Source organism: Juglans regia, chromosome 1, assembly GCF_001411555.2.
Source record: "Juglans regia cultivar Chandler chromosome 1, Walnut 2.0, whole genome shotgun sequence".
NCBI classification, from domain to species: Eukaryota; Viridiplantae; Streptophyta; class Magnoliopsida; order Fagales; family Juglandaceae; genus Juglans; species Juglans regia.
Window position 1 is genome coordinate 34,114,856 of NC_049901.1, and position 23,823 is coordinate 34,138,678.

The 23,823-nt window shown below is 33.4% G+C and overlaps 3 protein-coding genes across 4 annotated transcripts; 2 read left to right on the top strand and 1 right to left on the bottom strand.

The window, feature by feature from the left end:
- Positions 1-994: 994 nt before the first annotated feature.
- On the bottom strand, positions 995-7,430 carry LOC109009030 (aldehyde dehydrogenase family 7 member A1). Of its 2 annotated transcripts, XM_018989360.2 has the most exons (14): positions 7,036-7,430; positions 6,007-6,093; positions 5,730-5,861; positions 4,985-5,057; positions 4,743-4,765; positions 4,544-4,607; positions 4,143-4,188; positions 3,330-3,510; positions 2,721-2,897; positions 2,455-2,619; positions 2,199-2,339; positions 2,001-2,098; positions 1,511-1,660; positions 995-1,361 (listed from the first exon to the last, which is right to left on the bottom strand). In XM_018989360.2, exons 1-14 carry the CDS (start codon positions 7,168-7,170, stop codon positions 1,304-1,306), a joined length of 1,530 nt encoding a protein of 509 aa, XP_018844905.1. In that variant the 5' UTR covers positions 7,171-7,430; the 3' UTR covers positions 995-1,303. The 2 variants fall into 2 exon arrangements, with proteins under 2 accessions (XP_018844905.1, XP_018844906.1); XM_018989361.2 differs by lacking the exons at positions 5,730-5,861; positions 6,007-6,093; positions 7,036-7,430 and adding an exon at positions 5,156-5,204 and having other exon boundaries at positions 4,985-5,083.
- Positions 7,431-17,598: 10,168 nt separating this feature from the next.
- On the top strand, positions 17,599-20,510 carry LOC109009029 (cation/calcium exchanger 4). Its single transcript, XM_018989357.2, has one exon. It carries the CDS (start codon positions 18,240-18,242, stop codon positions 20,223-20,225), a length of 1,986 nt encoding a protein of 661 aa, XP_018844902.1. The 5' UTR covers positions 17,599-18,239; the 3' UTR covers positions 20,226-20,510.
- A 108-nt stretch (positions 20,511-20,618) lies between these two features.
- Positions 20,619-22,037, top strand: LOC118348993 (copper transporter 5-like). The gene has a single exon (XM_035691788.1). The coding sequence runs from the start codon at positions 21,509-21,511 to the stop codon at positions 21,899-21,901; it is 393 nt and encodes a 130-aa protein (XP_035547681.1). The 5' UTR covers positions 20,619-21,508; the 3' UTR covers positions 21,902-22,037.
- Positions 22,038-23,823: the final 1,786 nt, after the last annotated feature.

The window sequence follows — 23,823 nt, forward strand, 5'->3', positions numbered from 1 at the left end:
GAATTTCAGCTACCATGCACGAGAGATCGAAGCTGAGAGCAGAATATAGATAGGCCAAGTAATTAATCTCAAGGTCATCTGTCTCTAATGCTAATGAAATGGTTGTATCAATGAGTGTGCAGGCACCCAAAGCCAAGCACTCTGATTATGAACATGGTATGCTTGCTTAACCTTTTGTATCAATGTAAATATGCTCTCTCTCTCTCACTCTCTCTCAACTCCTTTTGTTTTTGTTTTAATTTTTTGTTCTTTCCCTGTTTTATTCAACCTTGAATTGAATGAGTTGTGATTAAAGGTCTATCTTAATTTAATCTTTTGAGTGTTATGAAAAATAAGGATTAGGTGATAAGTTCAAATAGAAGTGTTAGGTCTACAGATAAATCGTATGCAAGGAAGTTGATTAACTGTGTAGTTTTGACGTATCGCATTGAGTCATCAGTTTATAAACTTTATTGAGTAAGATTTCTTTGTAGATCAAGCATTTCTCAAGTTCAAAAGCATACATACATTTTTTTTTTAATTAGCATTATCTAGACTTTTTCTCTAATTTGATAATGTCTTCCAACATTCTTTGATAGTATGCCTTTAACCCTCTTTCTAGGAGTGGAATCAAGTTCAGTTGGATTTGGTTCTTGAATTAGCTGCTATGAGTTTCATTTATGGCCAGTTTGATTTTTTCCATTCCTTATTCTTGTATTTACTATTGGTTTTAGGTTTTATTTGAAATTAGTCTGCTTCTCATAAATCCGATTTAAATCTTTTCCTCTTGGTTCAGGTGATCAAGAGCTTCGTCTCGAGTGCAATGAAAGACGTATTATCAGGAAAATTTCCCAAATTATAGAAACGATCCGCCCGATAGGATCATCAAACCGATCTGCTCGATCGGTTGAGCTAATAGCTGAAGCAACCCGTACTGACTAACATTTTTTGGGTCAGATCGGTTCATATTAGGTTTGCTGTTTTCCTGCACAACCCCTACACAGTGGTAGGGAGATTGAACATAACGAGAGTGATATAAATCCGAACCCAGTAAAAGTCCTTTGAGACATTTTTAGTGACATTTTTCTTCAACTATCATCACGGCAAGAACATATAAGACCATTTTCATGGTTCACCCATGTCCCAGATAGAGCTCTGGGAAAGCAAAAGAGAGACATAACAAACAAGACAGCCTTTATATTAGATAAATTATTTCAGACTGCTTGTTGTTTGCAGTACTGAAATATCTGAAATCCCCGAGAGTATCTAGATCCTCCGGTGGAAAATAGCCGCAGATGTCACAGCAGCATACCTCACTTCCTATTTATGAGCCAAAACTAATTCCCTGAGCCAACGGTAGTTCACTTCCATAATTTATTGTACTGTCAAGGAAAAAGAATAGTCTTAGTCACTATGGCAAATATAACATCGATAAAAAGTTTCAGACAAAAATTCAAGCAAACTAATATGTTCAGGGAACTATTATGAGAGCACTCAGACATGCACATCAACAAGTTCAGTAAAATCATACCATGTTGAGCGTCGCATGTATTGCTTCCAGGAGTCACTTCCAGCTTCGCGACCACCACCGGTTGCCTTTTCTCCACCAAAAGCACCACCAATCTCAGCTCCATTTGTAGGTATGTTCACATTCACAATACCACAATCACTCCCATGTGGCCTACATAATACTCAAATGCATGAACACATTATGCATGCATGTAATGAAGATAGTACAGAACTATATAGCAAATCTTTAATGATATTGCCTGCAGCATGCACCACTCAGACTATCTAATAGCATTATTATCTAATACTTGAGTGCAAAAGTCACTTGTGGCAGTAAACTTTATATATGCCTCTAGCTTCTGGTGGTGATCAGCAATTAAACTTTTGAAGGAGTACAATAGTTAGAAACTAAAGTCAATGTGTTCAATATAAAAATGAAATACTGAAATAGCTCAAGGGCAACAACATATGAATCTTTCATACACACTGAGGATCAAGTTCTGAGTGCTCACCCAATCCATTTAAATATAGCTTCAGGCCTGCGTGTGAAGATTGAACTGCTCAATCCTTGAGGTACAGAATTGTTCATTTCAATTGCTTCTTCCAGAGTCTGTGCAAGATAATGTATAAATTCAAGTTTGATCTGATAATCTCAAAATAAAATAAAATAAACATGTATCCAAATGGATGCAATGTCATGAATAAACTACCTTAAATTTCATAACATACAGAACTGGACCAAACAATTCTTCTTTTACTACAGAGGCATCTGGAGAGATCTCGACAATGGTCGGCTGTACAAAATTTCCATCTGAATCTATAACAGATCCACCTACCAGGATTTTCCCTCCCTATTAGGCAAGCACCAAGAAGTTATGCAAACAGTAAGCACTTTAGTACACAATCTACATGGCCAACAGATTGGTGATACCAGGGATGGTCAATTACAAGAGATATGATACATGCCTGAGATTTTATGCTTGAGATTCCCTTCTCAAAGTTTTCCCTCGAGGCACGAGTATGTAATGGTCCGACCAGAGTTTCTTTCTCCAAAGGATCCCCGATTTTGACTTGCTTGTAAACACCAACTAGTTGGTCCAATACCTTTTGATATATGCTTTCATGAAGAAACTACAATTAAAAAGCAAAACAAAGAAACTGTTGTAAGAACTATAACCTCTACAACCCATATTGTAGCTATGTCATCAGAATCACAAATAGATGCATATTACCAGTCTACGGCATGTTGTGCAGCGCTGACCAGCTGTACCAACAGCTGCAAATAAAATTGAACGCACAGCCAGCTTGATGTCGGCATCATCCATAACAATTATCGCATTGTTCCCACTTAATTCAAGCAAGCATTTACCAAATCTTTCGTTTACTGTTTGTTGGACCATCATACCTACCTGTACTTCAAAATGTAGAAGACATGCTTAGGTAATAAACATGTGAAAGTAATAGCTCTTACTTAATATTAAATAAAGCTCCTAAACAGATAGCATAGATAGTTTTCATTTTCTACTTGTGGGGGTCACCAGGGTAAACAGATATGGCCACATGCTCATTACACTTACACATAATTTTATGTCACCAGATACTTGATGGCAATTCATCAATGTTCATTCATAAATATGATGCTTGTGTGTTTTTGTAGGCAGCAACCTTTTCCCAGGAATAGATCTTTTACACCAAAAGTCTTTATAAAAAGAGTGCATTATTAAGTCATTAAGGGTACAAACCATGAAATATGTTTCTGCTCTTCAAGGCGGAACTTTATTCTTATATTGGATATTCCATAAAAACATAATGACAATGGCACAATCATATCACCAATATACCTTTGAACTTCCAGTGAATGAGACCAGTGCTATGCGTGTATCTTTCGCTATTGCTTGACCAATTTCAGCACCTCCACAGAAAGAGGTGAATATCGCACCTGGCAAGTTGTTCTTCTCAAAAACCTCTGCCATAAGCTTTGTCACCGCAATAGTTATCAATGGAGTTGTTGGAGCACCCTTCCTAAAATGCATAATGCAGCAAGTAATTAATATTGTATATAAAATAAGAATGTAATAGATCATACTGCTGCCTCCATGGCGAGAACTAAGAAGGTGCTGATATAGGAAAGTGAATTATCAGAAAATAATGTTATGTCAACTACTGGGCATCTAATTCATCAAGCAAACTAAATGCCTATCTAAATCAGCTGCTTTTCTTCTCAAGAAAAAAAAAAAAAAAAAGCTTATTTTTTGTAAGTATAAAGGAAAAAATCATGAGATCCTATTTTAGTTGGTCAAGGGAATCAATAACTTTTCTTTTTTCTTCTTTTTTTTTTTTTTTTTTTGGGGTAACGGTTGAAAGACACTACAAAGTAAGACTGAAAATAATTAAAAAAAAAAAACCCTGAAAGATGGAAAACCCTTGTTATCATTTTAGAGTGATGATGCAAGGATCAGAAACTGAATTTTTGCTTATAAAACAACATACAAAGTTTCAAGCCCAAGAATAGACTGAGATAAGTTGGTCTAACCAGTTTTCATTTGAATCATGTTTCAGAACGAAATATCTTGGTAGTAAAGCAAACCAAGGTTTGGAAGAGTAATTGTCAAGAATGTAAGGAAATATATTCAGGAGACGGACATCTAACTTACCACACAACACAGTTGCCGCAGACTAACGCAATGCAGGCATTCCACCCTAATGCATCAGAGCAAGAAATCATCCAAGGTTAAAAAGGCTGGAACTAAACACATTCATAACTCGAAACTGAATATTTAATGTAGGATTGAAAATCTTCATATGGGAACTATTCATAGAGTTTTGAAAGCCTTTACACCACACCATCCACGAGGCATAATTTGATTTGGAATATAAATTTTAAAATTTGAATATTACAAATCAAATTATACCACGTGAATGGTGTGTGGTGTGGTGTATCCAAGCAATTAAAGTTTTTCCCAAGTAACTTAAATGCAATAGATTTAAATAATCCTAATCATTTCATGGATTGACAAATAAAACTTTCTCAGTGAAAGTGGCAACTAGAACCAACCAAGAACAGCACATGGAAAGTTGAAAGCAGTAATTACACCGACTATTCCCAGTGGATTCCACGCCTGCAATTAGAGCATACAAATGTTTTAGTCAAATTAATGTAGCATTAATTTTTTTTTAAATATTGAATTTTTTTTTTTTTTTTTTTGTCAAGTATTGAAATTTAAACATAGTCGATGTCTAAATTCGTACAGCACCTCCAACATCATATGATCTGGACCTGAAAAGGGAAAGAAGAAAAAAGGCAGATATGAGTTAGTATTTTTTAAAGAAACGAGCCACAGTGGATGGAAAAATATAACACTTTAAGCTCAACAACCGAAAGTTTTCATATTAAGTTCTCGCGAAGCATCTGGTTATTGATTAAGCTATTCAAATTAGCAATCATAAGGACACCAATATAAGAATTGTCATGTGCTGTAATAATGAACAAGCTTACGTTCTGAAGGTATGATAGATCCATTCAGTTGTCGACTTAGCCCAACAGCATAATCACACATATCAATTATTTCCTGCAAGAAGTAAAAATTTGGATTAACTGGAGAGGGTTTAGAAGGTTTAGAAATGCTAACCAAAAAGTTCATCTAAACATATTTGGACAACTACAAACACTTTGCGTCAAAGGTCAAGTCTCTATGCACCATATGACCAAGGAATGCCAGCCAGAGAGAGAGAGGAGACTGAAAATAATAGAAATCAGAAATGAAAAATGATGTAGAAGAATGCATACTCCAGAAATGAGATTATTGGATTAGTCCCAGTAACTCTTCATGGTACCTCTATTAATGCAGACTAATATATATAAGAAAGGAAAAACAGGTTAGGCATATAGAGCTACTAAAACTAGGGCACCTAGAGAGGTGAACAGTAAGTGAACCCTGTTCAACAACCACTTTATAAGCAACTACCAAGAGTAAACCAACTCTTCCTTAAAAAAGAGGAAACCACCACATGGGAAGTTGCTGGGCAGTACAAATTTAGTTGATAATATTAGATAGTCCTAAAAGCGGCTGAGGCCTGCAGCGAAAGCCTGCTTAAGAGTGGCATTCAAGGAAGATGCCTCACTGCACAAGACCGCACAACCACGACCTTTGACTCTCTCTTACAACAATGGGGGTAATAACATTGTCCAATAAAAATAATCGAAAGAATATATCTAGCCAAATTATAGAGTAGTATCATACTTGAACCTCCCCTATTCCTTCAGGAAGTATCTTTCCCATCTCAAGTGACACAAGCCGACCCAGAACATCCAATTTGGCCCTTAGCGCTTCTCCTATCTGTCTAACAATTTCACCTCTCTTTGGAGCAGGAATCTGCGCAGCAAAATGAAGATATCAACTGTCAAGCAAACTTCATCCAGGTAATCCTCATCAACGCTCAAATTTGAACTTATAAAAAAAATGCTGAAATTTGACAGTTTTTGCTGTTTTGTGATGTTAAGAGCAAACTTGAACGCACACTCTTCCATTTCTTGGCCGCTTCATTGCAAGCAAGCATTCCCTCCTCATAATCTTGAACAGATGCCTCCGTGACTTTAGCAATCATCTAGATTCAAAATGCAAGAAAATCAGACTATTGTAAGGGAGCAGCTACTGTTAGAATGTCGTTACACCCATCAATAAAAGACTGGCACACCAAGAACTATATGAATTTTTAAGAAGTCTCAACCGCATTGGTTTTTCACTAATATGTTTAAAAATATGTAAAATTTGTAACAACCAAGGGTGGTTGGGTTGAGAAATACTACTCATCATTCTCGCACCATATACTAACATGTAATTTATCATTTTTGTCCTTCTATTTAAACACACATATTTACACATCAATACATGTGTGTTTAAATAGAATAACAAAAATAACAAATCACATATTGGCATGCGGTGTAGGGAATGATAAGTAGAGTTTTTCGATTGGGTCACCCCAAGCCTCAGATCACGGGTGGCCACCAGTTGCGGACCACCCATTGAAGGTGAACAGCCACCTTTTAATTTAAATTTACTTGTTTTTAATTTTTGTTTTTTTAATTTTTAAAGGATTTTAAAAGTGCCCATGTCCTATTAAAAGATTATAAAGGAACTTGTTGACACCAAGACTCAAGTTAAATTCATCCATTAATAACCCAAAAAACATAAACACAACAGAAACATTAAAAAACAAAAAGATTGGGCTCTTGTATTCTAGGTGTGGCTCTGTATATGTCCGTGTACTTGACTTCGCGTATTATCAATAAAATTTCTTATTTACTCGTAAAAAAAATAAAAACCAAAAGATTGGGGGCGGGGGGAGGTTTATTATGGTTTATCTATCTACTACGCTCCGATTAAGGATTTTCAATTAAGCTCAAACCCCATTCGTCCTTTCACTTAAAAGTGTGAAAACTAAAAGAAGAGAAAAACACTACAATGAAAAGTGTAAACTTTTTTATTTAAACATCTGCTCTGACTCTGTAATAGAGATCTGAAAAAGGCGAATAATCCAAAAAGAAACCTGATTGTTTGAAGGATTCACGGAAGAGATGACAGATCCAGTTGCTTTCCATTCACCATTTACGTACCCACCAATATTATCGGGTCCCAGACCGATCTCAGCTAGAAATTCATACTCTTTCTTAGAGAACCCCATCACTGAAATTACCAACGCTGCAATTTTCTTGATAAGCAAACAAAGTGATGGACTCGGTTTCTCAGATAATGCAAAGTAGAAGATTGATGTGTCTGTGTGTGTGTATATAAACGTTATTGGTTGGCAAAACGGATGAGTTTTTGTGGAATGCTTACGTAGTTACGTGTCGTGGTGGGGGTGTGTATTGTTTAAAAGAAGACGGAAGTTGTAGTTCGGACGTTTCTTCGGATGGTTGAATACAGTTCAAAAGAACGGGTCGTGTGACTCGTGTCTCCTACTCTGATATTAATTTCTGGATCCGGTAAAGCAGGATAGGATTTTCTTATCATTTTTGTCCGAGAAAATCTATTTACAAATTCTTTTATTAACACATATTTACACCACACATTTTCATATTAATAAATATTTAAACTTTTTTTATATAATTACGATGGATCCATGAGTGAATAATTTGTTTATACACGAATTTATAAGAGTACTCTCAATAAATTTTTTATTATATTTTTTATATTTTTATAATATATCATACATCAATTTATTTATTTATTTTTTATATTTTTTAAATATTATATTTTTTAATATATTTTATTCATTTCAAATAAAGTAGAAAATAAAAAATAGATAAAGAAATGAATAAAAAGTATAAAGTAGAAAGGGAAATGAATTAAATATTTATATAAGTGTAAATAGTGTTCCATAGATGTAGAGATGGTACTATATCAAAATGGATATTAGTTATAAAATACATAATTCATTCGATGGGTTATATTGAACTATTTTATTCAAATTTTACAAAAACATGAATTATTTTAATTTATATTTTGATTTAGTTTATAAATTTGGATTCTTCATCTTATCATTTAAAATATATCACCAAAACCAACTTTTTTTATTTTACATACTGATTTTTACAATATATCATACATTAGCTTATCTATTTTTTCTTCATATCATTTAAATATTATACTTTTTAATAATTTTTTATTCATTTCAAATATTTTTTCTAACTATCAATAATATCCTCAAATATTTTGATATTTGCGATAGAGTGGTGCTATTCTGCCGCTCAGAGTGCATCGTTCATTGTTACCACTAGTTAAAAGTTTCCTTTTTTATTTTTTTATTCATATTTTTTTAACATTTTTAAAAAATATAAAAATATATCAATATACTAATAGTCACTTCCTTAACTATTAACTAAAAAAAATTAAAAAAAATACATGAGGTGTCAAAATGAGGGGGCAAATAGAGTGGGTAAAGTAGAATTTCTTTACAATATCTCTCCATATATAATGTCATATAATTATGCTTTCTTTTAAATTAATCCAAATTTATAAATTAAATCAAAATATAAATTAATTTAAAAAAAATTATATAATGAAAATAAGAGATTAATTCAGTTTCAGATTTTGTCTTTGACGAGAAAATGTGGAAATGAGATAGAAGATCTGAAATGAAAATAAATGACTTTTAAAGAAATGGAGAAAATTAAAAAGTAAGAGAGAGAAACTAATTTAAAATGTTTACTATGATGAATAGCTCCCCCACATCTAGCATGTTACTGTAGTAAAATGTAAAATGAGTGATGAAATACAAGATTCATTAGAGGGACTTTTAAGAAAATTTCTTTATATTTTAAAGAAAAATGTATTATAGAGCATTGATTCACAATAGATTCTTCATCTTATCCTTTAAAATACATCACCAAAATTCACGTTTTCTATTTTATATAGTGATTTTTACAATATACAATATATTAGCTTATCTATTTTTTCTTCATATCATTTAAACATTATACTTTTTAATATTTTTTTATTCATTTCAAATATTTTTTTTAACTATCAATGATATCCTCAAATCTTTTGATATTTGCAATATCTCTTCATAGACAATGTCATATAATTATATTCTATTTTAAATTAATCCAAATTTATAAGCTAAATCAAAATATAAATTAATTCAAAAAAATAAAAAGAAAATGATTATATGATGAATATGAGAGATTAATTCAGTTTCAAATTTTCTCTTTTGTGCCCAACAAAGAAGAAAGCATGAGAATGAGAGAGAGGATTTGAAATGAAAATAAATGACTTTCGAAGAAATGGGAAAAATCAACATTAGGAGAGAGAAACTAATTTAAAATATTTACAATGATGAACAGTTTCCTCTACATCTAGCATGTTACTATAGTAGAATGTAAATGAAGGATGAAACACAAAATCCATTGGATGGCACTTTTAAAAAAAAAAAAATTATATTTTAAAGAAAAATGTATTATAGAGCATACGTTGCGAGTGCTCTAATTAGCAAACTCTTAAAATGTGCAATAGATACGTCAAATGAAGCGAGTCAATATGTTTGGAAGCGCAAATATCTTAACATTTCGTAAATAAGTAATGTTAGATACAATATTAAAATGTACAAATCTCGGACATTCTATTTCAAAAGAAAGTGAGGTTTACTATTAAAAAAATAATTTTTTATATGGGTCCCAGATTTTTTTACTTTTTTAAAAAATAGTGTGTGAGACTTATATACTTTAAGACTGTAAATATCATTTCTCTTCATAAATATTAATGAAATGATTTAAGTATATTTAATGTAAAGCTAAATTGAGATAGATTTAACTTTTTATTGGAACTCTAATAGTGGTGGTTTCCATCAGTTATGGAATGAGAAATTATATTTGTAGTCATTTTTTAAAAATTTGAGTAAATATGAGATCTACATAAAAAAAATTAATTTTTTAATAATGAAATTTACTCTTTTTCAAAAAGAGTATACGGTGCTTATACAACCCATTACTGTATCTAATATTATTTATATTATCAATATGTGGAATTATTTATTAATTGTTGATATAATTAATTATTATATAATTATATTTGGGAAAATCGGTTGTAAAATACAAAATTTTTCTAATAATAATTGATAACATAATTTGGAATGATTGATGTAACTAATTATTGTATAATCATATTTGGGAAAATCAGATGTAAGATTAAAAAAAAATGAATTTCATAGTTATTGATGTGATAATTTTGAGTATTTTACTAATTATTGCCTTCAATTATTTATTCTAAATTTGAAAATGGAGAATTGCATTAAAAACATTAAATAATTATTAATATCATATTTTCAATTCATTATTTTATGACATTTGGATTATTAGTTATTTTGAATTTTAAAAAGGGGAAATTGTATATCTAAAATACAACCTGCATCTTATATATTAGTTAATTATTAGGATAAGAAAAATTATTTGTACAAGTCTCAAATAAATATCGCACAATCTCTTTGTAGAACAGTGGATCTCACCTCAAAAAATGTTAAAATATCCATTATTTTTTTTAATAAGACCTACTTTTTTATAAAGATTTGTGTGAGGCTTGTTTATCTGAGAATTCTACCTAACATTACTCGAAAGATAATTACTTATTGTCCATTTTCTATAGAAAAATGGAATCCATAAGACAAAAATATTAAATAAATATTGATATAATTTATTTAGACCATAGTTATCAATTGTGGGCAATAGTATCTTTGTATTCTTGCCAGTAACGATCACATTTGACACGGTAGCAACAATTACAAACTGGCCCGCACTCTATAGTTATTGACACGACACTACTTACGTATACAAGGTTGATTCACAGGTTCAAATGAAATCACTATCAATACTAAAGCCAACTCGCAAGAGATATGCATTACATTTTAAAGCTAAATTGACAATCCATCTACGTATACATATAGACAAATATAAGTAAGATATGACTATAAGAAAACTGTTCATTTGTAGTCAGTTATTTCATGCGAAAATGATTATTTATATTAAAATAAATATGTTTTGATCGTAAATAGTCATTCTCGTCTATTTTTCTTGTAGTGGACTTTTTGTTTTTATTTTGATTGCATGAGTATGCAACAATTACAATTTTCAATACCCACTTCTATACGCCAACATTGGTATTGCATTGACATCTCTGATAGTAGACAAAGCTCAGGCCGATACACTTGACATGTCAGAAATGCAAGACGATCTAGCAGCCACATCAACCCTAGACCCATTTGGAACTACCTCCAAATTACTGAATTGGTCAAAATATTTGTCATTAATTGAGACCATTTGAATGAATGTATGTAGGGTGAATATACAATATCTAATGGAGTCCCTTACTAGAATAAGACAAACCGGCTCCATAGCGAATTGCAAGGCCATCTTGTAGACCTTATCTACTAGATTAAGAGGGTGGTTTGATTCTTACAAGTTGAGTTGCTTTCTTAATGGATTAAAGGTTGAAATACAACTTACAATGAGGATGTTTAATCTTTCTAGTCTAATCTCAACCTCTATCTTAGCAAACCTTCAAGAGGAGAATGTGTGATAACCAATTAAAGAGTCTGAATTGGCAAGAAGGGGAGAGATAGTTGAGCCAACCAAAAACTAGCCAAATATATGTAGCGCTTGCTAAACCTGTATGCAAATATTTTTTGTAGAACCCAAGGGTTACCCCCTCAGAGGACCCATGATCATGCAATAAATCTATTAATTGAACCTAAACCAATTTTAAAACTGAGAATGAGTCATTTGAATTTATTACCCCCTCAAAAGTTTTTTTGCTACCCCTTTTGATGGAAGGAGGAGGTTCCCTTCCCACTATGCAATTTTAAAAATAAAACTTAAATTTAGATATATTTTTTAGTTTTACCTCTATTTCTAATTTTTAATTGAACTGTTTTTTCTTTTTTAATTATTGTGGTTGTTTATATTTTATAATTTTATTCATGTTGACATACAACGTGTTTTTATTGGTGAGGAGGGATTTTTGTTAGTCGGTCTAACGAATGTGTAAACAGAGGATCAAAATGACAAAGTTCAAAATAAGGAATGAAATTGCCCATAATTAAAAACCAGGAAGTAATCCATCTAATGGCTGAACCATAAGGACTATTTTAATACTAAACCAGGGATTAAAATGAATAACTTTTTCCTCTATCAATTGTAAAGATGAATCTAAGTTCAAGTCATCAGCAAGCATAGGAAAAGATTTAAGGGATGGTATCTCATTTTCCTCGGAATTTATGTTTTCAACTATCTCAACTGCTTGTTTATCTACTGCAAGAATTGGGTATGGGGTTTCAAACTTTGAAGGATAACCTCTGTTGAATTGCACTAAGTTTGCTTACGAGTTTTATCCTCTACTATTTCACTTCAACTGACAAAAGGAACTAGTTTCCATTATCACAAACGGGATTTAAGAGAGTGACATCAAACTTGTTCTTCTGTTGTGCCTTATCATTGGGCATCATTTTAGATTGAGATAAAACTTTCTCTTCTGCTACTATTGGTAGTTGGGAAGATGAAGCCACCCAAATGGAAGGGGCTTTTGGATCCAAGATTTTCTAGTAATGGGTGCAACTTATTTCGAGACAGATGGGCTGGTTATCTCATAAGGTAGCTTTCTCAACTTATAATGTTTACACAGGCTTGGAAACCTCTCCTAAATTACCTTTTGTCCAAAAAGTTATCACCAATCCTAATCCAAATAGTATTTAGGCATTATGAAATCCAACGATTGCTCTGGGGGCGAGTGTTGGGGATCTCCACCCCTACAGTTGTATCTCTTCTTTAATTATTAGTAAAATTATTTTGATCAGGAAAAAAAAAAATCCATCTCTATGCATACTCTTGCAAAGCTTGGTCTTAGACACGTGAGAGTAAGCACATCAGCATCTAGGAACTTACCAAAAGGATAAACAATGGGTTTAAGATAAAATTTCATACAGATTCCATAAGTCAATTTTCTATGAGGAGTATGATACACCTATAATTCTTGTATAACTATTTTACAAATCATCTTAAACCAACCAATATAATTGTTCCATTTCATTTAAAATATTGATACTAAATAACTATCTTCGTATGAAAATAGAGTTCTATAAAAATTGTAACAGAATTATAAGATTATCATTTTCTTTTTTCTTTTTTCCTGATAACAAGACCATTCATTAATAAGGTTATAAAAAACCATTACATATTGTTTTTGTCAAGTCAAATGGCTTGAGAAACAAACATTGGAACATCATCACACCACATTTCAATATTCTCAACATTCCAAGCATAAAGGGCAAGCCTATGTGCTACCTCATTCCCATACGATACACATGTTGAATCTTATACTGAGCAAATGGTTCCAGCAAATACTTTGTTTCTTTTAGCAAGTGCCCAAGAGTTGAAAAGGATTCTACTTCTTCTTGTAATTCCTCTACCATCAGCACACAATCACTTTCTAGAATTAACTTAGAAAAACCCAAGTGAGCACATAGTTTAAGCCTTGAAACATAGCAAGAAGCTCAATAGTTTCTAGATCATTTACTTCATTCTCTACTTTGCTAACAGCCATCACAAGGTCCCATTTCTCATCTTTGAGTACCACACCTACACCAGCCTTATGTTGGTCAAAGAACATTGCTCCATTCACGTTCAGTTTGAGGTAGCCAGTTGTGGGTGGAATTTAGCAGCAAACAATCTTAGATTTTATAGTTGATAAAGATGTCAGCTCCTTGTGAGTTTTCTGCAAAGATAATTCATTGTCAATCACACTTATATGTTCAATCAGAATTTTTTCATCTTGCATCTCATTCATTCTAAACCAAAAACCCCAAGCAATTAGGAAAAAGGTCAGTAATATTGCCCTTCTCCAGCACATATAGTGCAATAGTCATTATATTCACATCCCTCCCAATATGCTTCATTGGAGGTATATATTTGTTCCACAAATCTCAATTGGCAGGGAAAAATATTAAAGCATGTTGAATATCTTCCAGACAAGATTTGAAGAACCAACACTCATCTTCAACATCCACATTCCTTTTCTTAAGATTATATTGAATAGGTAAACCTTCTTTACAAGGTCGCCATGCAAAAACCTTGATTTTATTAGGAACTTTTATCCTTCATAGTGCTTTCCACAAGTGGGTTTGGCTGTGAACTTTGGAGTTATTCCCGTGGTTTCCTCTAAGTTGTTCTCTAAAAAATCTGTAAGCCTAACACTGAAATTGCTATTCTTTTCTTGTGTCCATAGCTATTGGTCTTCATTTTGTCTTGGATGAAGGATTATCTTCAAAATATCAGCAGCTACAATTGCATTGAATAAAGCTTCAACATTCCACCACATGGTATCTTGGTCAATAAGATTAGCCACAATATCTTCACTGATATCTACATCTATCCCACTCATTTTCTTCTGTAGAGCCTGATGTCCGGGAATCCATGCATCTGTCAAGATATTCACTGATTTTCAATCACCTACTCTCCATCTACATTCTTGGAGTAACAATTTTTTTGATTCCCAAATCCCTCTCCAAGCATACGAGGGATTTGTGCCCAACTTGGACTCAAAAAAATCGACTTTTGGAAAGTATTTTGCTTTATATATTTTATGCAACAAAGTACCCTTGTTTTGCAAGATTCTTCACCCTTGTTTAGCCAAAAGAGTTATGTTGAAAACTCTCAGATCTTTAAAACCCAATCCTCCTATGAATTTGGACTCACACATGTGTTCCTAACTAATCTAATGAATTCTTCTCTCATTTCTTTTCTATCCCCACAAAAAACGTGCCATCATACTCTCCAATTCAGTACATAAGCTACTTGGTAGTTTAGCAATATATGGTTATGAATAATGTCCACTGACAGTGAGCCTTTTGAGAATTTAGCTAGAGGAAACAAGAGAAGGACTTCTCAGCACTAGACCTCAATTGGAGTAGTGAAAATCAATGATCATAAACAAATTCAGGAAAAGGGGATAAAATCTACTAATAGTGTATTTTGACTTTCCTCTGAATACAATATTTTGCTACTCCGTGGACGTAGGCATGTTATTGAACCATGTAAATCTTGTGTTTGCGTGTGTTTGATTTCACTTTTCCATTTACTTTTTCTTATCGTTCCGAACAACTAGCTTCCCCAACAACTGGTATCAGAGTTAGGTTCGGGTTTAAGTGAGAAAGATGGCCAGAGAAGAAGTGAACGCGTTTGAAATTGAGAAATTAAAAATCTAAATTCAATAAAATAAAATTTGAATCGCTTAATTTAAAACCAGTCTGTTTGAAAATCATTGTCGAGAACAATTTCTGTTTAAATTGATTTTCAGATTGTTACGAGGCCCACGAAGGAACACTTGATAGCTGAGAGTCCAGGCCCTTCATTTACGATTCAGTCCACTACTCTGGCAAGGGGAGTGAAACGCAGCGTTTGGAGGACTAGAAGGTGATGCGTGCAGTGCTGGAGGGAGTGACTTGGGTGGAACGCAACGTTTTATTACACGTGTCATTGGTTAATTTGCTTAGTTTGTTAACTCCAAGTAGTATAAGAAATGGGGGGAAAGAACATAAGGAAAATTAGATTTGCCTCCAACAAATCCCATTTATCTGAATACCCATTTCACTACTTTAATTTTACAAACTTTGAAGATTCATTACAATGAGAACCAATTTACCTCACACAAACAACAACATCAACAATTTTAATTCTACTTTCTAAACTTGCTACAATAAATCTCACACCCGATATATATGTAAAAAAAAATAATAATAAGGGGATTGTTTAGCGTTTGGATGGAAAGAAAGTAAAAGAAAAATGAAAAGATCGAGGGTGATTGCACCTCCAATAAAAGAGATACAATAAATGAGAATTTAGATTCAGAGCTGGTTTGGATTTAGAGATAAAATGAAATAAAATAATTTTAGATAAAAGATGAAAGTTAAAAAAAATATTATTAGAATATTATTTTTTAATATTATTACTATTTTGAGATTTAAAAAAATTAAATTATTTATTATATTCTATGTAAAAATTTAAAAAAATTATAATAATTAAATAAAATAAAATATTTTTCGAATCCAAACGCGACATTAGTCTTCTTACACCATTTATACCTTAAATGGGCCTACCAAAATCACAACAAAAGTGATAAATCTGTGGGCCTTAAACTAATTCCAAAGTAGCCTAACTAACAATTACACGAGTGGATTTCCCTCTAAAACGACATGCAGCATAGAGGGAATATTTCCCAACCTCATACATGAGAGGGCCTCAAAACAAAATGTGAAAGAAGAATGATACATATATAATTATTTCACAATTTTTACATAAATTTTTTCGAATATTATCAGTTTTTTAAATTCAAATTCATCAAAATAAACAAATTAACTAAATAAAAAAATAATAAATACTATATTAGATTGTTGTATAAGATATTGTAAAATAATAATGAATGGGCAATGGTACCCTTCATCTTATCACACATGGTGATGCGTCACAATTCAAGTAATTTCTAATATGGATTACTATAATGATATCCAACTGAAATGTGCCATATCATATAGCTGAATGACAATAATTTAAATAAAAAGGAGCATTGTTCGTTATGGATATGAGTAATACTCTTCTTAATCTTAGATTTTATACTCCATAGTCACATGTATTATTTGACATATTTTAAATAACTTCCATTTAAGTGAGTGATCGACGGAATAACTATTTGAAATGTATCATATCAACATCTATACATATGACTTGGAACAAAGAATAACAGTCGGAATTGGATATATATTTTTAGGGTAACACTATATATAGTTTTGGAATGTGAAATTTTTACCTACTTTTTTTTTTTTAAGAAAGTAGGAATTATTATTAAAAATTTAATTTTTTCTATAAATTTTAGATTTATGCACTTTAAAAAAAAAAAATAGGTGGAGACTTAGGTCCTGTTTAGATGTTGAGCTAAGTTGAGTTTTTTTATGAATAATAGTGAGTTGAGATGGTGAAGTGAATTTTGTGAAACCCACCTAAAATGAGTTTAGATGTATTTAAAGAAAAGTTAAAAAAGATTATAAATTTCGCGTGTAAAGAGATGTTGAGTTAAAAAAGATTGTGAATCTCACGTATAAATATATTTTGAGCTGAGATGGGTTTAATAATTTGAGAGTTGAGTATTTAAATGTTATACTCAACTTAAAATTAAACTAAATTGAGTTCAATTCAAATTTCAAATGGAGCCATGCATTACATGATTGTAAATATCAATTTTCTTACTTGTAAAAAGATAAAAGAAAATGAAAAATTCTATTCCTAAACCTCATACACCACACACCATCCTTTTTATGATTTCTTTAATTTTATTCTCTTATCAAATGTGTGGTACGTGGATTATGAGTAGAATAATTCAATTATTTTAAGAATAATAAAACCAAAAAATACTTTAAAAAAATTTTAATGTGTGGTGTATGGGCTTATGAATAGCAATACTCAAAGAAAATATCTCTTTAATACTTATCAAAATAAGATAAAAAAAATATCTAAGGGTATGGTAGATAGTTTTTGTTGGACGAAAATAAATGGTAAACAGTATCCAAGAAGCGGACAGACAAAGCAAGAGATGAGTCCGAATCATAGTGCAATACATACCAGCAGCCTCTTCCTCCTCCTCAGCCACGCGCATTCCAAAACACGCCCTCGGCAACCCCTCTGTCCCTGCCTGCGCTGTCCCGCGCTCCACACGCGCAAATACAGACCCCAAGCCCCAACGATCACGAACTTCAGCCGAATCACAACAAACAATTCGTTTTCAGGAGAGGAAACTACGCAGAATCTGCTCCTCTTTTGTCTTTTGTTTTTTTTCTCGTCCCTTTACCTCAATCTCGCTCGGGCTCCCTCAGGTAACTCGATCCTCGCTTTGTTCTCTTGAAACGAAAAGACTGAAAAGAAAAATCTTTGTACATATAAATCTCTCTCCCTTTGTACATCTAATGCCGTTCTCGCCCGTCAACCTCGTCGTACTTCATATCGTTCCGTGGATTTAGATCGACATATATGCATATAAATGTTTATGTATGCATGTATGTATGATTCCGGCTCTGTACCCTTTTATGGTTCATCTGTTCGGTCAATTCCAACTTGGATTTTTTCCGTTTGAAACCCTAAACCCCTCTTTTGCTTGATTGCAAAGTGCTCGTTTTTGGTGGATTAATTTCCAACAGAAAATTAGGGTTAGAAGCGAAACAATATGATAAAACAGCCGAGAGGGGTTCTGGGTACAAGAAATCCCTGGCTCCGTGGGATTTTCAATGGAATTTCGGCTCTGGTGTTGTTCTTCTTATTCTACAATCATGTTAGATTTCCGGGAAATCCATTTTTCGCAAACTCGCCTTCTGTTCTTCCACAGTGGAGCTTGAGAGGTGGTGGTTTTGACAACCGTGGTGATCGGATTGAGGTTATTCGTCGGAAAACTGCTCAGGTTTTTGTTAGTTCTGCGAACTATAATGGGAGCAGCGTTGTTAATGGGTCTGATACGAATGATTTGACGGTCAAGGACTTGAAATTATGCAGCGGATTGTCTGAACACAGGGGCTACCAGAGCGAATGCGAGTATTTGGTTGTCCACCCGGAATGTACGGCCGGTGGGTTTTTCAATTATGTCAAGTTCTTTTATTGTGATTGTGAGAATGTTCGTGTTTTGGGGTATTTGGTCTTGGTGATATGGATGTCTTCCTTGTTCTATCTATTGGGTAATACTGCAGCAGATTACTTTTGCTGCTCTTTGGAGAAACTTTCAAGTCTATTGAACTTGCCAGCTACTGTTGCTGGCGTTTCGTTGCTTCCTTTGGGGAATGGAGCACCTGATGTGTTTGCCAGCATTGCTGCCTTTGTGGGTAAGGATGCGGGTGAAGTGGGTCTTAACAGTGTGCTGGGGGGTGCTGTATTTGTTACTTGTATCGTTGTGGGGACTATATCTATTTGTATTTCAGAGGGGAGGGTTCAGATTGATAGGAAATGCTTCATCAGAGATATATGTTTCTTCCTCTTCAGTGTCATGTCGCTTGCCATCATATTGACTGTTGGTAAGGTGACCATTGGGGGTGCTATAGCATTTGTTTTAATTTATGGGGTTTATGCATTTGCGGTTACTGCGAATGAGATTCTGAGAAAACATGCTCGAAAGTTAAGGTTGGATACCGTGACACCATTGCTGCCTATCAAAGGAAGTATCTTTTCTCAGGGAAGTGAAGAGGATGATTCTATTTATGCCTCACTGCTTCAATCGGACTCTGAGAGTGATGTGCCACATCTCCAAAGTAAGTTGCCTCAGTGGATGTGGGCGTCAAATGTAGCAATCTATTCAAACCAGGGTTTGAAGGCTGATTCAGAGAGTCCAAGGTCTTTGTGGGGATGGAATGATGAGGAGGCAGAGAACAAACAGTTTTCCTTTCCTTTCTTTAAATTATTATCACTTCTGGAGATGCCATTGACGCTCCCAAGACGATTTACAATACCGGTAGTTGAGGAGGAGAGATGGTCGAAAGGGTATGCTGTTGCAAGTTCTTCATTTGCACCCCTTCTTCTGGCATTTTTGTGGAACACCCAGGATGATGTAAGCTCTTTAAGTGGGCAAATTGCATATTTTATAGGTGTAGTCTTTGGGGGTACACTTGGTGTTCTTGCATATTTATACACAAGACCTGATCAGCCACCCCGTAAATTTTTACTTCCATGGGTTATGGGGGGATTTTTTATGAGTATTATCTGGTTCTACATTGTTGCGAATGAGCTTGTTGCCTTGCTGGTGGCACTAGGCATAATATTTGGAATTAACCCATCAATCCTTGGAGTAACAGTGTTGGCATGGGGAAACTCAATGGGCGATTTAATGTCAAATCTTGCACTTGCAACGAAAGGTGGAGATGGTGTGCAAATTGCCATGTCAGGATGCTTTGCTGGACCTATGTTCAACATGGTTGCTGGTTTGGGGATCTCAATGCTGATTGGATCCTGGTCTAAGAGGCCTGCATCATACGTAGTTCCCAGAGATATTAGCTTATTTTTTACTATGGGATTTCTAATAACAGGACTTATTTGGTCACTTGTTGTGTTACCAAGGAATGATATGCGCCCTAACAAGATGTTAGGAATTGGCCTCATAGCAATCTATCTGATATTTCTTTCCTTTAGGTTGAGCACATCAATGGGTGTCTTGTCAGTAGTAGGTTCCTAGTGACAGCTTCCATATTTGCCATGAGCATAGTGATATTCGATGATATATGAACCTGAGAACATAATTGATTTTGTTGGTGGTCGGTTCACCCTCTTCTTTATCTTAACAAGGGGCTGTTAGATGAAATTCATGCATATTTTATGCAGAATTGAGATGGAATGGCTGTGTCAATGCTGTAAGTTGTCTCAGAGTTGTACTTATTCTCAATGAAGTACATATATGATAGATTTCATGTAATCTACAATCAATTATTCAATACAGTTCCCACAGCTATATTTTCATTGCTTGATCCTGTTTCATTGTTTTGGTTTTTGGTTATATATATTTTTCGTCATGTTTTGCATCTTTATGCGATGCTGAACATTGTGATTCATGTGCTATGGGTTTGTTAAATGTGACGTGGGCTGCAAAATGGATGTTATACTAAGATTTGTGGAGTACTCATGATATTAGTTTCAATTTTCTGCATGACCTGGTATGCTGTCCATTATCGGTTCAGTCGTTCAGGCTCAAATTTAACACCAGCTGCAGCTTATCAGATAAATGACTTCATGCAGCCTGGGCTCTATTTTGTTGTGGTTGGAAGTTACAGTTATGACTTTTTTTCTCGGATAATATATGCATTATACATTCGTCAGCTATAAAATTGATCGAGGATGTTCCCGTTGTGCATCTCTCCTTGCTCTTCCATCTTTAAGCAAGGTAATGCTTAGAATTTGAATACGAGTTCATCTAATTTGTTGATCAGACTGATACATAGATCAGATATCTGGAATGATGATGCATGCAAATTGTTGAAGGCAATGTTAGAATTTAATTAGAAACTCGCTGTCTGTATTCTTAACAAGTGTCTTTTATGTGATTTTTCACACCAGTGCCATCTTCTTGCTCGATGCTTGCATGTGCATATTCCGCTGGCGCCCAAAATATGAATGCCTATTTTGATAGGTTGATTTAGACAGATGTATAGTTTTTGGATGCTTACTAGAATTACAATTTACTGTATGGTACTTTGCTTGAAAAGATAATTGGTAATATTGAAGAGAATTTCCAAATGCATGGCCTAGCTAGCGAAGTATCCTTCTCAACAGTGAACATCAGGTTCCCCACCGCAGCAGTGTCATACAGACACGAAGCTTCTACTTTTATCTTTTCCTACCAACCCAAACGGGCAGCCAAACAAACCCTTTAACCCACAGCTATATAATGCTCTTTGTTTATGCGTATTTGGTTGTATAGCTATGTGTGAGTGTTGTGCTCGACAATAATAGAGAAGAATCAAGATGATGCACGTGACCATATACTGGGGAAAGAAGGTGACCCTCCTGTTCCACTGGTGGAAGACCAGGACATGGATGAGTTACCTCATCACCTTACTTGCCTGCTTCCTCTTCTCTGCCATCCACCAGTACATGGAGGTCCGCCGCATCCGCTTCAAGTACTCCACCTCCAGTAACTCCTCCACAATCACAGTCCCACTGCTCTCCAAATTTGGCCACTGCCGCCGATTTTTCCACCCCGCCCAGTTAGCAACCTCACTTTTGTTCGGGGCCCATTCCGCGATGGGGTATCTCCTGATGCTTGCCATCATGTCATGTAATGGAGGGGTTATCTTGGCCATTGTGTTGGGACTGTCTTTTGGGTATTTGGTGTTTAGAAGCCATGGAGATCAGTGAGACCGCCAGAGTCTTTAAGTGTTGAGAGTTCCTAAATAAGCGCTTCATGTAATATACAAATAAATGTTTTTGAATTTTGATCTACAAATGTTATATGATTTGTTTAGTTATGTTATTAATGTGTGAGACTTTATGAAATGGTCTTTACTTGTCAGCTTTTCTTCAAAAAGTCCATGCTGGGGATAACTTCTCAAATTAGACTGATCAGTGTAGCATTGAAGAAATGACTTGCCTATAAACCTAGTAATTTATTTCTCAAAACTCCAAAGTCGCCTTGTAACCATCCATGAAGGAAGCACCAACCAGGACAACTGTAAATGCAAGATACTAATATGAGCTAAAAAGAAAAAGACCATTATGACCTTATATGAACTTTGGTGGTCAACTCTAAGAAAGAATGTAGCAAATATTAACATCTCCCTAGATGCTTAGTTTCAAAAGAGTTGGTCTACATACAGCCTCCAAATAGGAACTGTTCATGCAAACTTATACAGTTATGTTTAAAAAAATTTTAAAATTACAATAATATTCTTTTTAAAATGATGTTTTTTCTCCTTTTATCCACATTTATCAATAGGACTGCACATACAGTCCTCATTCAAGATTGCAAATAGAATTTCTCATTTCAAAATTCTCATGCAACTTCTTTTTCGAAGACAATGACCATACAATGATCATATAATGAGAGTCATATGAAAGGTTAATAATATAAATAATTAAATCTATATTTTTCTGTCTATTTAAACTTTTGAGATAAGTGATAATTTTATATTGTATTAGAACAAATGTCTTAAATTCAAACCTTGAAAACTATAATATGCGTTTATGTATTCGCAAACAAGCCGTAGATAAATAGCGAAAGAAAATGATAAGTTTCAAATAAATAACAGTCTTATGAGTGGTAACATGAAGAAATAAGTGCCCATCGATAAAAAGCGGGATTTGTTTATTTAGAGTTTGTAAAAATTATTTCTCTTTATCAAATATGATAAGTTATTACAAGTGTTTGAGAGCAAAAATACTCCAATAACAAGAAGGACAAGAACAAAATTTATTTAATTACTTGTATCCTTTTTTGCTTCTGTATCTAATAAATGTTGTGCTTGAAATTTATTTTGTACAGTAGAACAGCTTTAGTAGGATTACAAGGACAAAAGATGATACGAGTAGCAAGGGAATCGATTTTGTGAGCAGAGAAAAATACAAAGAGTACTGTCGGAAAATTAAAACGAAAAGTAAAAACTTACAAAGACAAAATAAGAATTTTGAACTCTAAGCGCTAGTTTGGTCATATAGATGAGATAAAAAATTTATAAATAATAGTGAGATAATTTATGAATAGTTATAATTAAAATTTTTATAGGATTCTCTTCAAGTTCATATAAGGGAATGCTTCTCCCAACCACTAAAGGAAAGGCTCAATGAAGGGAGAGAGATGTTACTATGGGTGTAATCAGTCATGTTCGGTTTGGTTTTAAACAAAATTTAGAACCAAATAAGTATGCACCGGTTTTATATTTTTAAAAACCGATTATGTACCGGTTACCCTCTTAAACCGGTACATCCGATTTTACCAGTTTCAGTCCGATTTGATCCGATTTTTCAATTTTAATAGTATTAGTATTAGGGCATAAAATGAAATTAATATACTAATATATATTAGTATACTAATGTATCTTAATTAATTAAAGTGAAATGTAATTAATATACTAATATATATTAGTATTACTAATGTATCATGTATTTATCAAAATGAATATGTTAAGAATTTATTAGGTCATAAAATGTTATTAATATATATTTTATGTTTAAAGCATATGATCAAATAAATTTTTATGTTTAAGATTAAAATTTTATATTATAAATTATAATAACATTATCTTGTATATAATAAATAAAAAGAATTAATTTAAAATATATAA

What these genes read in the sequence shown, in the direction of transcription:
- LOC118348993 (XM_035691788.1), top strand. Translation starts at nt 21,509, where the DNA reads ATGATGCACGTGACCATATACTGGGGAAAGAAGGTGACCCTCCTGTTC.
- LOC109009030 (XM_018989360.2), bottom strand. Translation starts at nt 7,170, where the DNA reads ATGGGGTTCTCTAAGAAAGAGTATGAATTTCTAGCTGAGATCGGTCTG. An exon ending in TCTCAAGCATAAAATCTCAG is followed by an intron (nt 2,340 to 2,454) that starts GCATGTATCATA and finishes CTTGCCTAATAG; the next exon opens with GGAGGGAAAATCCTGGTAGG. An exon ending in TACATGCGACGCTCAACATG is followed by an intron (nt 1,362 to 1,510) that starts GTATGATTTTAC and finishes TTTCCTTGACAG; the next exon opens with TACAATAAATTATGGAAGTG.
- LOC109009029 (XM_018989357.2), top strand. Translation starts at nt 18,240, where the DNA reads ATGATAAAACAGCCGAGAGGGGTTCTGGGTACAAGAAATCCCTGGCTC.